Source organism: Lottia gigantea, assembly GCF_000327385.1.
Source record: "Lottia gigantea unplaced genomic scaffold LOTGIsca_110, whole genome shotgun sequence".
NCBI lineage: Eukaryota > Metazoa > Mollusca > Gastropoda > Lottiidae > Lottia > Lottia gigantea.
Genome location: NW_008707002.1, coordinates 765,678 through 779,207, shown reverse-complemented (window position 1 = coordinate 779,207; position 13,530 = coordinate 765,678). Strand labels below are relative to the sequence as shown.

At 31.0% G+C, this 13,530-nt stretch overlaps 2 protein-coding genes across 2 annotated transcripts; one reads left to right on the top strand and one right to left on the bottom strand.

The window, feature by feature from the left end:
- Positions 1–1,388: 1,388 nt before the first annotated feature.
- Positions 1,389–1,736, bottom strand: LOTGIDRAFT_136915 (hypothetical protein; the record flags this gene model as incomplete). The annotated part of the gene is made up of 2 exons (XM_009047357.1): positions 1,389–1,485; positions 1,546–1,736. Coding segments are annotated over 2 exons (288 nt in total), but the record flags the coding sequence as incomplete, so codon positions are not given.
- A 3,039-nt stretch (positions 1,737–4,775) lies between these two features.
- Positions 4,776–6,511, top strand: LOTGIDRAFT_171172 (hypothetical protein; the record flags this gene model as incomplete). The annotated part of the gene is made up of 3 exons (XM_009047356.1): positions 4,776–4,854; positions 5,472–6,276; positions 6,502–6,511. The coding sequence occupies 3 exons, from the start codon at positions 4,776–4,778 to the stop codon at positions 6,509–6,511; spliced, it is 894 nt and encodes a 297-aa protein (XP_009045604.1).
- Positions 6,512–13,530: the final 7,019 nt, after the last annotated feature.

Genomic DNA, 13,530 nt, shown 5'->3' with positions numbered 1-13,530 from the left:
GAAAAATATAATCATTGAAGCCAGTACAAGGAGGTGCGAAATATCTGATGTTGCCAGAATTTTTAACCTAGTAATGAGATTTTTACCCAAAAAACATGCGAGGGGGTAGGAGAGTGGGGTGAGGAGTATCCTTTGTTATACTTGTTATACAAGTTCTTCTTGTCCAACTTCAGAAGGGATGCAGGCTAAAAGTAGGTCTGATGCCTGAAGATTGAATAGTTTGAAACTCAGTAACAGTATGATATCTTGAGGTTCTGTTTGAATATTTGTATATTTATATGAAGCAGAAGCAGTCTTCCATGGTTCAATTAGAATTTGATTGGAATAAAACCAGCGAATAAAAAATTGATTTTAACCATTTCTCGTTTTTCTGTGAATATAAAATCAATTTTGTTGTCTGTGTGTTATATTTCTACGCCTAGAATATAACATCTTCACACTGTTAACCTATTATTTTTGTATGACATTGTGATGATGAAGTTGGTAATAGCTTGACATTGTGAAGATGAAGTATGTAATAGCTTGACATTGTGAAGATGAAGTTTGTAATAGCTTGACATTGTGAAGATGAAGTATGTAATAGCTTACATTGTGAAGATGAAGTTTGTAATAGCTTGACATTGTGAAGATGAAGTTTGTAATAGCTTGACATTGTGAAGATGAAGTTTGTAATAGCTTGACATTGTGAAGATGAAGTATGTAATAGCTTGACATTGTGAAGATGAAGTTTGTAATAGCTTGACATTGTGAAGATGAAGTTTGTAATAGCTTGACATTGTGAAGATGAAGTTTGTAATAGCTTGACATTGTGAAGATGAAGTTTGTAATAACTTGACATTGTGAAGATGAAGTTTGTAATAGCTTGAAGATGGGAATGTATTTATTGATTATGTGAAAATCAATCAGTCTATTGTTGTATATTCCCAAGTTACTACATGTAACTAAGTGGTTGACAATGGTTTTATATATTATGTTATGTAATGTAATGTAATGTAATGGGTTTTTAAGTGTAAATAAAGGCGGGGTTTCTGCCTGTTTAAAAGATAAAAGGCATGAAATTTAACAAAAAAAATAAAGAAAAAATCCTCAAAGCAAATATAATCTAACAATCTAGACTACCAGACAAAAGATTGGTTGGATCCTGGGACAATACAGATCTCTTGCTACCCAGGCTATTCTTGATGTCCTTTTAGTAACGCTAACTTTACAGGTTTAGAATATTTTATTTTCATATATCACTCTATAATTGATGTATTGAGCACTATTTTAACAGTGGTATTTCTATATCACTCTATAATTGATGTATTGAGCACTATTTTAACAGTGGTATTTCTATATTGCTCTATAATTGATGTATTGAGCACTATTTTAACAGTGGTATTTCTATATCACTCTATAATTGATGTATTGAGCACTATTTTAACAGTGGTATTTCTATATTGCTCTATAATTGATATATTGAGCACTATTTTAACAGTGGTATTTCTATATCACTCTACAAATGATGTATTGAGCACTATTTTAACAGTGGTATTTCTATATCACTCTATAATTGATATATTGAGTACTATTTTAACAGTGGTATTTCTATATCTCTCTATAATTGATGTATTGAGCACTATTTTAACAGTGGTATTTCTATGTTGCTCTATAATTGATGTATTGAGTACTATTTTAACAGTGATATTTCTATATAACTCTACAATTGATATATTGAGAACTATTTTAACAGTGGTATTTCTATATCACTCTACAATTGATATATTGAGTACTATTTTAACAGTGGTATTTCTATGTCCCTCTATAATTGATGTATTGAGCACTATTTTAACAGTGATATTTCTATATCACTCTATAATTGATGTATTGAGTACTATTTTAACAGTGATATTTCTATATCACTCTACAATTGATATATTGAGTACTATTTTAACAGTGGGGAGAGAATTATTTTGGGTTTCAATGCTTGTTGACATTTAAACAATGTATTTTTTTCAAGTACCCTTGACCTAATTTAAAGGACTAAATGTAAAAGTATTTTAATGTCAATACTATTTCTTTAATTATATATGACAAGCTATTGAAGGTTCTGTTATTATCAAAAAGATCTTTATGAGAGGGTCTTTGAAAGATTCACAAGTTTTGAAAGAGTCTTGTTTTAGAATTGAAAAGGTTCTTGGTAAGAATTAGAAATATCTTGGTGAGCTATAACTAGTCTAGTTGTGTGGTAACAAAAAATTCAAGGGGTCGATCAAGATAGAGCGCCTACATTAAGGGATTTGAACCCATGACAACTAGTTTTTTTAAATTAGTTGTGATTATGGTGTGATTTTGGCTGAAAATTCTCCCTTGCTTAGAAGGACTAAATTAGCTACTGTTAACCATTTAAACACAGAATTTTCTGTTATTATTAAGAGGTAACCCTGGCTACATATTCTCGAAATGATCTTAGCACTAGAATGTCCTAGGTTCTTATCTTCTAACATTGATTCTCGGATATCCTAGGTTCTTATCTTCTAACATTGATTCTAGGATATCCTAGGTTCTTATCTTCTAACATTGATTCTAGGATGTCCTAGGTTCTTATCTTCTAACATTGATTCTAGGATATCCTAGGTTCTTATCTTCTAACATTGATTCTAGGATGTCCTAGGTTCTTATCTTCTAACATTGTTTCTAGGATGTCCTAAGTTCTTATCTTCTAACATTGTTTCTAGGATATCCTAGGTTCTTATCTTCTAACATTGATTCTAGGATATCCTAGGTTCCTATCTTCTAACATTGATTCTAGGATATCCTAGGTTCTTATCTCCTAACATTTATTCTAGAATGTCCTAGGTTCTTATCTTCTAACATTGATTCTAGGACATGGTTTCGAGAATATGTAGCCTACTTATCCATCATTTTCCGTCAGTTTGGAAAGCTGTCAGATTGGAGTGTTTTCACTGTAAAATAAGATGGACATTTCTCCGAACAATTACTGTATGTAAATGAATGTTTGTTTTAAAGGAAATTTATGGAGAAACAATATTAAAATATTCTTAGTGCCCCCTTGATTTTCTTCATTGATGGTCCTTAAGGTTTTAAACTTCTCTTTAAATTCAGATTGAAGATTGTTGGAGAGTTTCACGTCAGGATACTGCTTAACGTCTTCATATAAAACATCTATTAAAACATTTAGTTTTCATCTTATCTTTAATTTGATAACTTTTAGAATACATTAATCAAATTTATACAAGTTTTATTGAGGTAAAGAAGGGATGTGTAATATACACACCTCCGTATTATATTTATAATGATACTGTATTTTACTTGCTAAAACATTCCAGTAATGAAATCAGTAACCAGTTTGATTGTTATTTATATTTATGTCCCTGGACTCTGTATGATCAAACTTGTATTTAAGTGAAGAAAAACGCTATTTTTGACGTTATATCGTTAATTGGTATATGTTAATCTACGATATTTTAAGAAACAGGTTCCTGATGTGACTGGTTTCCTGAATTTATTTTTATAATCTAAAATAATATAATCTAATATAAATTGTGATATAAATTGAGTGGCTCGGATTTTGTGATCTAAAATTAAGTTTTATTACGAAGTCAAGTGTGGTTTATATAAATTGTTCTAATATGTGGTGTGGTTTTCCTGCACTTAATAATACATAAACAATGTGAATAAACTGGCGTAATTCTATTGCGTGTAAAATAGTTGATGTTCATAGGTCACATAGCGATACTCAATATATATATATTATAAATTCAGACAGAGTGTAATAATCATCTACTTATTACAACTATTAACTTGATAATAGGCTTATCTTTAAAAGGGCATGAGAGATATCATCACAGAAGGTAAATTATCAATTCTGTTCAATATATTGAAAATATGAAGGGTCATCTTTAAAAGGGCCTTATATATATCAACGTAAATTATCAATTATGCGTACTGTTGAATGGAAATATGAGTTCATCAGAGTTTTTGATTTGATGTTATTGTGCCAGTCAGGTCTGACTTGATAATAGGGTTCTCATTAAAAGAGAATTATAGATATAAATTTTATTGAATGTAAATGATCATTTTTGAGTTTGAATGAATTTATGACCAACTTTCTTAAGAAAAAGGTTTTTGATTTGCCTGTATTGTGCCAGTCATGTTTGGCTTCATAAAAGGTTCATCGTTAAAAGGGTATTATAGATATAGAATGTAAATTATCAATTGTTGACTATTTATTTGAATAAAAGTATAACCAACTTTCTGAAGACAGATTTTTGTTATTTAATTGTATTGTATCAGTCATGTTCTAGGATCATTAGGAAATCATTATCTTACTGTAAATATGAATTCCAGCCTTAAATCTTCGTAGCAACCTAAACCACATTGTCAGTTTTAGTTATTGGATATGTTTTTTAACTCTTAGTAGTATGATGTATTAGAGTTGACCAAATTAAGGGGACAGTTGACCCGGACATAGTTGACCATTTTTATTGGACGTTGATATATTTCTTACATGACCGAGGGACTGCTCGACCAATTCTGACATTTGTGGTATTATTTTGATTAATTTCTTGTAATTCTCATTATTTTATTTACTAACACAAACTGGTTATAATAATATATTTATATAAAATAGTTTAAAACAGGTTCTACTGGTGCCTAGTGGAAAAATTTATTATGAAAACTTGATTTTAATAAATATTTTTCTCAATTTGCCGTGTGCCACTCAGTATGGGAATTGTTAATAATTTTTAATTGAATATTTTCAGGTTGTAACCATGACGATAACAAGGCAGGTAGTTGGGGTGATCCTGATTGGTTTAATATTGGGTACTCTATCACAGGAACGGTACAATGGTAAGTATATTGAGGAGAAATTGAAACTTTAGTACGGTCTCTTGCAACACTCATTACTCATGAGTTCTTCGAAAACTCTTGGACATTGTTGAAAAAATTCCTGCTTCAGAAGTTGTTGTTTTCAGAGATTCAAAAGAAATTTTTAGCCTTTATAAATGTATTGATGATGTTTATAGCTTTAGTTATTCAGATTCTGGTCTTCATCTGTCATTTTCCATAGAAAAGTAGGCGTTGATTTTTATTACAAACAATATGTAAAGGATTGGGAAATAGCTTCTGCCATTTTTGTAATATCATACACAGATTTAATTGTATGAATAATACAAGTAAAATAATTCCGTTAATCAAAATCTCGTCCAAAGCATGGCGAAATCAAGAATAAAAATATTATAGTTGTGCCCTCCTCCAAAGAGAAGTACCATCAGGTGTTTCAAAAAGAGTAGGCCTGATCTGCTTTGCATCCCTTTCAAGCCAAATGGTATTTTAAACATGTGTTTCAGTGAAAATAGAATATTAGAATAGTGTAAATGAAAGTTATAAATGTCAGACCAGACCAGACCTGTGAAATCTGATTAATATTATATTGTCTTTGTGATTGTCATTTTCCTTTATTTCAGTTCCAGACTCAAATAACAACCAGAATATAAAACCAGCTGTCAAGGCCAAGATCATTCCATCTGAAAACGGCAACGCGGCTGTTATACGTCCAGTGAACGACGTAGTACACAGGGGAGATAACAACCAAAATATTATTTCCAATCAAGGTCAAGGTCAGGCGGTGGTTCAAGGTCAACAACCAAAAGTTGATCAGAGTTTTAATAATGGAGTGATAAGAAATGTGAACAATCAACAAGCTGCTCCCGTGTTAAACGTAGGTAATAACAATGACAACAATGTAGTACAATTTAATAATCCCGTCAACAATAATAATAATAATAATAACTTTCAGCAGCAACAGAATTTTCAAAATAAGAAAAGTCAACGTGAAATTGGTGGAATGAAATTAAACTGGGATTGGAGTGACTTTGCGATTTCGTTTAATGATTATGGAGCTGCAGAACAGAAAGTGAGACGTGCCCCACACGCTTCGACTGGGGAACCCTGGCCTTTACCCCAATATTATGTTAAAAAATCTAAAAAGGTGTATCGCATATCGGCAAGTGAGTTTACGTTTAAAATTGTGGATAAAAGTTGTGATATTCTAGAATCGGCTGCGGAGCGTTATCGAGACCACGTGTTAAACGATGTTGTAGAAGATATGTACGATAATCTCCAGCATGCAGACGGAACAGTTCTTGAGGATCCAGCATCCAAATATGACAGTCCAAAGTTCACTAACGCTCCTGTGATTACTGTCATGGAATTAAAAGTTCGGAAACCATGTTCCAAATATCCTGGTCTTCATTCCGATGAATCTTGTAAGTATAAAATTTATTCATTCATTTATTTACTCCATCAATTCAACCAATCATTCATTCTTTCATCTCTTCTTCTTTCATTCATTTATTTATTCATTTATCCATTGGGCCATTCATTCATTTATTTGCTCCATTCATTCAACCAATCAACCAATCATTCATTCTTTCATCTATTCTTCTTTCATTCATTAATTCATTCTTACATTTATTCATACATTTATTTATTCAGTCTTTCATGAAGTCAACCAACTAATAGGCCCTTCTGAATACATCCTTTATTTATTCATTTATCATTCAATCATTCATTTATTCAATCTTTCATTCATTCAGTAAGTAATTCTCTCATTCAACCAATCACCTATTCAATCATTAAAATAATAAAATAAAAAAAAGCTGTTAAACCTGACAAGAGTTAGACAAGGATAACCTTTTAAATTCTATTTTTCTATAATATATTGAGTTATATCAATGGCTTCATGTTCAATAGAAACAGCCTGTAGTTCTATATTTCTACTAGAATTTCAGGTTAAAGATTAGATTTGAGTCATGATTGATTTTTTTTTTATAATAAGCTTTGATAGAATTACTGAAGTTAGTTGATTGGGTGCGGAAAATCCAAACCATCATACCAATTAATCAAACGCTTTAAGATCATGGTTTGCGAGTGGTTGAAAGCGGACACTGAGCTAATCTCAAAAGCACTTGCCATGGCATCAGAATTTTATTTATTACTACAGTAATAAGGATTTTTGATAAGGCTTATTTACCAGTTTTGTCTGAAATTGTGCTATGATAAATTACAAATAAGTTTAATTTTTAATTAAAAGTAGAATAAATAAGGTTATAGTTGGTATAAGCAGAGTTCTTGATTCTTGACCAGTCTGGTCTGAAATATATAAAAATATCCATTAATGTTACTAAGTTTTAATCATTTAGAAATAGAATTCATTAGCTAATAGACAAAGACTTGGATTAAGATGTAATAAGCCGCTTTTTGGATTTTATCCGAAATTACTCAAGGTAAGGTTTAATTATTATTAGGCTATAAGTAGATAATGTAAAATCATTAGCTAATTGATAAAGACTTATCTTAGAAACTGTTTTTCCCGTCTTTATTAGCCCACATGGTGCAGAAAAGTAGGACGGAAAACACCATTCATTTCATTTTTAAATGTAGGCCTTTTGTTTAGTCTGAAATTACCTAAGTTGAATTTAAAATATTATGTGCTGTAAGAAAGTGAAGACATTAGGTAATTGACTTGTATTATATATATTGTAATCTGAACAATGAATGAATCAATAAGTGTTTGTTATAATATAGATAAAACTAACACTATAGTTCCTAAAAACAGGTTTCAGCACCCGGGTGACTTTTTATATATTTACTTTACTCTTATTCTTTCTATGAAAACATAGACTGATGTTTCAAACCCTCTCACAGCATCAGCATAATAACGTTTAATGAATTTCTTGATTGAGACTGGATAAGTTTAATAATATAACTAAAGCTGAATAAAACTCTCTCTACAGCGTGAACATTTTTTAATGTTTTGAACAATTTTTAAACGGAACACAATTCGTGAGAATAAGTACAGTAATCTTTATAATTTTATTAGTTACAGTATTTAAAATGTAGCGGAAATTTCTGAGTGAAGAGTTCACAGTGGATAAAATTAGTAACAAATTAAGTACTGCAGATAAAACACTTAGCAACGACCTTGGCCTTTCAATTCTTTCCACTGCATGGAAATTGGTTGACTATTGATTTTCTTTTCTCCCAAAACGCATGTATTTCATCAAATAACGAGAAATTTTACGATTTAGTGAGAGAATCTTGATTTGTGAGATAAAATAGAAAGAGCGTCTGCTTTGTGGAGTTATCGATTTGATTACATCATCGAGAGGTTATTAATAATAGGCCTTCTTCTAGGACGAAAACAGAAAAATATTGGAATTTTATATTACTTGTTTCAAATTGCTTCACTTGTATCAAAAAGAATACAAAAACATAGGCTTGGAACCCAGAAATTCCTATCCTATCTTTTCATAAATTATTCAATGGTGATTTTGAAAAATAGCGTCATGATCGTAATTGCTATAGAAATACCATCTTCACAATATCAAATTAATCTATAACACATGTTGTATATTACAAATATAGTCACTATCCTTCTATCATGTAAGTTTATAAATGAAGCCATTTGATTGGCTTGTATGCTAGTGAATACAGCCAATCAGAGGCCTCGAAAGATAGTCTGTGAACACAAAGCCTTTCAATCTAAAGCATTTCTGTCGAATGGTCTGATTGGCTATATTCGCTGGCCTACAATCCTATCATAGCGCTGCATTCCACGAAAATGATTTGACTTTGTGAAGATGTGAAATATAGACTGTGGTTATTATTTGTATTGATTTAAAATGAACATGATGAATATAATGAATGATGTAAAGAAAACTATGATGTATGACGTTCAGAATATTTGTTATAAAAAGAAGAATTGTCTTGTCATTGTTTCAACTCTGTTCTTTAACTTAATGAATTGTTCCAGTCTTCTTTCTGAGTCATGATATTCAACTTGATCAAGTGTTCAGGGAGATTTTTGACGTAGATTTAGTATTTCTTGGTACTAGATGACATTTGACTAATGAAAAGAAATAGTTTGACCATGTTATTAGTTAGTAAAGGGATAGACGGGTTGTAAACGTTGATATTTGTTGAGGGAATTTATAGCTTTAATTGGCAGCATTCAAATTTTAAGTCAAATGTCTGTGATTCCTAGCTGTATACAACGTCACTATTGCAAAAGGTCAAAAAAATATCTAAGGGTCTACATGACAAAATGCATTGTTTTAGTGGAATTGCAAGGACGGCAGATGTCTGACTGAAAATTGGAATGGTGTAAAACAACGCTATCACTGTCCCTGAAAAAAACCAAATTTTATGAAAGAAATGAATTGATAAACAAGATTGAAATCGGGTGAATTTTAAGAAAAATATTTGTCTGTGGGCTTCAAAATTTTTATCCCCAGGGTGAACTTATGAATTTTATGAAATTATTTAAAATTGAAACGATAAACAACCTAAAAAAAATGAAGATTATAACCAAGATGAGGTATAATGGCGACATATCGCGTAAATTTTCTAAAACTGACAGATTTCTGTCGGGGAGAAATAAATCACGCTGACAACTTGTGATAAAATAAAAATTAAATACGGAACTCTTTCCTGTAATTATTGTTTAATATTGTATTCATTTGCTCCAATTACGATCTGTGTCTTCTCGCTAACCTGATGATCTAGGCTTAAATCCTTCCAGACGTTTGGATAATACTTTGAGTTTTTCAACCCAGTTTTATGTTAGTTATCGGCTATCCTGATCGTTCTGTGTTTAATCCTTTCTTAGGTTGAGATAATACTGTTCAGATTTCAACGTGGCCATGTATTCTCGAAATGATCTTAGCGTAAGATTTTGGCAAGTCTATTCTGATATTTAAAACTGTTTCATTGTTGAAGGTATGAATTCTATGTTTTACAAGTTTATTAGACTATTTCTGTAAGTATATTCTATGAAGCTATGAACTTTGTGTACTGTTTAAAACAAGATTACTGTTAGTAATTAAAACATTGTCTTACATTGTTGTGAGTATTAAGGTCATGTGACAAGGTCACTGTCAGTTGTAACGACATGTTTCTGTGTCACATGACCTTCTCCGTGATGGATGAGAATGTTTTTGCCCCAGAGTAATCAATCATGGTTTTGTAATGGAAAATGACGAAAAGTTATTGAAAGCAAAAAAAGAAGAAATGAAATGCAACATCAAAAGCAGAAATAAATTATAATAGAAAAATAATATAAAATTCAATGTTATAAAAACTGTGATGGGGGCTATAACACCATTATACTAGACATCCATACATCATTTCATCTTCTTCTAGATCTAACTTTTTACTGTACTAATTTTATTGATTTACATAATGATAATGGCTGTAGATGTACTATCCAGTCATCTCTGACTGTGACTAGAGCTGTAGACTGTTGATTTGAGTGTATTTACCAGTCATGTCTGACAAGAGCTCTACACTGTTGATTTGGCCCTTTTTCAGTCGATATGTCTGACTAAAGCTAGGCGTTTTAGATGTGATTGTCTGATGTTATAAGTTCGCTCTAGGAAGAATTTTTCAGACACGTGACACGGATAATGTCAGAATATTATGTTTTGAATCACGAAGAAATTCAAATATTTACTGGAAGCCTACATCTTAGATGATATGTTTTTAATTTGTCTGGCTAATTTAAGGCCACTTTACTGTCCCTCTTTCTAAACATATATGTTGTTTTAACTTTTAAATTCATTTTAACTTCTACTGATTTATATTCCAGAAACTTGTTAAATTTATTGACGTAGGGAGAAGTCAGTTACTTGACTTTAATTCGAGGGCACTCGTCTTCCTTTACTACATAAATCTGTTTTTAAATTTGTTTTATTTAAATTCAGAGAGTTGTTATGTTTGTTTACTTTGTGCAGGAGAACCATATTAAGAGTGAAGAAGTTCTTAAAAACGCCTATGTAAATCACAAGAATCAATTTACAGTATATTTAAGCATCTATTGAAAGATACAAGACATCAAACGTCATACTAGCCGTATATTTTGATTTGAGGTCCATTAAGCAGTTTAGTTTTTAGTTTATTATGCTAATTAGACTATTATTAGAACTAGTTACCAAATTTCAATGTGATTTGAGCTGTTGATTTTAGAAATTCACAACCGGATATTTTGACGTGTAAATGAAGACTTTGTACAACTTTATATCGAGAATTCATGAAAAATCCAGAAAATTATACACATTTGCATAGGAAATGTCCTGATAAAAATTGCCATCAGACATTTTGGAGCTCTAATCAGACATGACTGGTAAATACCGATAATTCAACAGTCCTAGTTAAAATAATACTAACAGCCAATAAATCAGATTTATGTACAATATTACAGATATCAAAGCAGGCATATGGTACATGTTACATATCTTTGATGTAAATGATAAAAAAATGTAATAAAAACATAGGCTTATGTAATAAATAATGTAAACATGAGATCAAAGACCTGCTAATGTAATAGAAAATTGAATTTCTGCTGATTTTTTCACACTTTATTAACAAAAAGTTAACTTAAAATGATTTTAAACTTACAGAAGTATGGATGAATGATGATGTTTTGAAAGACTTTCGAAAATCAGACAATTTTTAAAAGTTAAAACCAAAAGATACAAAATTAAAACACTTTAAATTCTTCAGTCTAGTATTCTCTTCTTTTAAGAATCTTTGATCAAAATAAAGTAAGAAGAAAAGAAAAAAGCAAGGCCAATCTAATAAATAAAATCAACAAGGATAAAAGGAATTGAAGGGTGTAAGGTACAAATGTTTTTTGTATGAACCACGTTTGATGTGTTGGTTTGTCAACAGACAGTTATAGATACAAAAACATATTGTTTATAATAAATATTCTCAGAACACAGTGGATAACTTGAGAAATAAGACATAAAAGATGTTCTTTTTGATGGATTTTGTTTCTAAAACTTTGAAATGCTGTTGGCAATCATCTTCACAATGTCAAGCTATTACAAACTTCATCTTCACAATATCAAGCTATTACAAACTTCATCTTCACAATGTCAAGCTATTACAAACTTCATCTTCACAATGTCAAGCTATTACAAACATCATCTTCACAGTGTCAAACTATTACAAACTTCATCTTCACAATGTCAAGCTATTACAAACTTCATCTTCACAATGTCTAGCTATTACAAACTTCATCTTCACAATGTCAAGCTATTACATACTTCATCTTCACAATGTCTAGCTATTACAAACTTCATCTTCACAATGTCTAGCTATTACAAACTTCATCTTCACTATGTCAAGCTATTACAAACTTCATCTTCACAATGTCAAGCTATTACATACTTCATCTTCACAATGCCAAGCTATTACAAACTTCATCTTCACAATGTCAAGCTATTACCAACTTCATCTTCACAATGTCAAGCTATTACAAACTTCATCTTCACAATGTCAAGCTATTACCAACTTCATCTTCACAATGTCAAGCTATTACCAACTACATCTTCACAATGTCAAGCTATTACAAACTTCATCTTAACAATGTCTAGCTATTACAAACTTCATCTTCACAATGTCAAGTTATTACAAACTTCATCTTCACAATGTCAAGCTATTACATACTTCATCTTCACAATGTCAAGCTATTACCAACTACATCTTCACAATGTCAAGCTATTACATACTTCATCTTCACAATGTCAAGCTATTACATACTTCATCTTCACAATGTAGAGCTATTACATACTACATCTTAACAATGTCAAGCTATTACAAACTTCATCTTTACAATGTCTAGCAATTACAAACTACATCTTCACAATGTCAAGCTATTACAAACTTCATCTTCACAATGTCTAGCTATTACAAACTTCATCTTCACAATGTCTAGTTATTACAAACTTCATCTTCACAATGTCAAGCTATTACATACTTCATCTTCACAATGTCAAGCTATTACCAACTACATCTTCACAATGTCAAGCTATTACATACTTCATCTTCACAATGTCAAGCTATTACATACTTCATCTTCACAATGTCTAGCTATTACAAACTTCATCTTCACAATGTCTAGCTATTGCAAACTTCATCTTCACAATGTCTAGCTATTGCAAACTTCATCTTCACAATGTCTAGCTATAACAAACTTCATCTTCACAATGTCTAGCTATTGCAAACTTCGTATTTACCTTGACTGCAATGGCCACTTTCTTGTATCACATCTTCACAATTTCATGCAATTATGAACTTTGTACTTATACCTTGACTGCAACCTTTCTTGTATCAAAAAATGAAGTGATTTGATTGGATTGTATGCCAGCCAATCAGAGGCCTTGTCTTGTAAGAAAGACTGTAAACTTTTTGGCTTATTGTTTACAGACTTTCTGTGTCAAGGCATCTGATTGGCTGTTTGTTTGCATATAATCCAATCAAATTGCTATCTTTCATGAAGTTCTGTGAAACAAGAAAGGTGGCTATTGCAGTCAAAGTATAAGACAAGTTAGTACTAGCTTAAAAATTAAAATTCTGGGAGATGAGAAGTATCAAGTGGATGGTTTCCTGATATTATCAACTTTCTTAAATTTCTCTCTTCCTTCCTGATTGAACATCATTGAACTTTCCTGTTCTTCT